Source organism: Plasmodium reichenowi, chromosome 11 (genome assembly GCF_001601855.1).
Source record: "Plasmodium reichenowi strain SY57 chromosome 11, whole genome shotgun sequence".
Lineage (NCBI taxonomy): Eukaryota > Apicomplexa > Aconoidasida > Haemosporida > Plasmodiidae > Plasmodium > Plasmodium reichenowi.
In genome coordinates, this window is record NC_033656.1 from 876,704 (window position 1) to 878,167 (window position 1,464).

Here is a 1,464-nt window from a genome sequence, read left to right on the forward strand (position 1 = left end):
ATATATATATATATATATATATATATATATATTATATATATTTGTATGTATGAGGAATGTCCAGTCATCCACATGCACGTGTAAAACATGTTCATAATTTTTTTTGTCCATTAAAAAAAGTTAGTTTTTTTCCAATTTGCTCCTAAATTTTACCGAAAAGGCAGCAGTCAATCTGATCATACCATAATTAATAAAATCAAAATCAATAACTGAATGTAGGCCCTGCAACAATGCCCATAACCCCCAAACGATATGTGAGCATATATAGAAAGGTTGTATTTCATCTATAATTTGATTGATAAGTTGTTCATCATCTGTTTTTAAATAGTGTTTGATAAAATGGTATTCTTCAGATCTAGTAGGTGTTAAATCCCATTCACAGTTGAATCCAGCATATTCATTAAAATGGTTAGCAATATCATATGCTCTTTCCATTGGACATGAGTATTCAAAATCTATAAATGATATGGATGATCCTTCTGTTTTAATAATATTTGATGATAACAAATCACAATGACAAAGAACTACTGGTGAATTTTTTTTACAACATAATTCTTGAATTTCGGTAATGATTGATTGTAACATATCGAAATCAATTAATTTTAAAATATAAGCTTTAGGATTAAATGAATACTTTTTTTGTCTTTCTTCTTTTAGTGTATTAAAATATTTCCATAGTGTACTCCATAAAAAGGATGATCGATTTCCTTGTATATTTTGTAATTCTTGTAATTTTTTATATATATTGTCATCTAATTGAATATCATGCAAAATTCTTAAATTTTCAGCAATTTCTTTTTGAAAATCTTTATTTTTAATATCTTCTCTTGATAATGCATAACCATCTTTAAATTCTTCAATTCTACCATTTGGAAAGAAAACATAAATTTTTTTCGAAATATTTTTATCACATAATATATTAGATATCAATTTTTCTCTTTCTCTATTTATAATTTCGCTAGTTTTGGGACCATATAATCTAATCAAATATTTGTTCTGATGAATATTATCCTCTACCTTTACCAATATATTTGTTATCCCTCCTTTAATAATTTCAAAATTTAAAGATTCTACATTATTTTCATTTAATAATTCTTTTCCATAAAATAATAAAACATATTTACAATATAAAAACAATGCATTCTTATTTTCAAAAACATTACTTATAAAAGTAGTCATAAATTCTTCTACTTTTAAATTTCTATTATCCCCAACATTTATTGTTAAATCCTTTTCCCTCAACGGTATCACACCTTGTTCGTTTGTCATTTCCGTAATTTGAGAATTACTATTTGACAAATTATCGAAATTTTTTGTAGTGACACTATTCTTTTTTCTTTCTTGAGTTATTTCTTTCTCTGATTCATCAATTTCTCTTAGTTGATATTCCATTATAACAACTGGAATGATTAACAATAAATATTAAAAAAATAAAAATAAAAATGAATAAATAATAAATAAATA

General features: G+C 24.1%; 1 protein-coding gene across 1 annotated transcript; it reads right to left on the reverse strand.

Annotated features, from left to right (window-relative positions):
• Window positions 1-120: 120 nt before the first annotated feature.
• PRSY57_1123000 (ethanolamine kinase, putative) lies at window positions 121-1,392 on the reverse strand (the record flags this gene model as incomplete). Its single annotated transcript, XM_012908194.2, has 1 exon — window positions 121-1,392. The coding sequence occupies one exon, from the start codon at window positions 1,390-1,392 to the stop codon at window positions 121-123; it is 1,272 nt and encodes a 423-aa protein (XP_012763648.1).
• Between the last annotated feature and the right edge of the window lie 72 nt (window positions 1,393-1,464).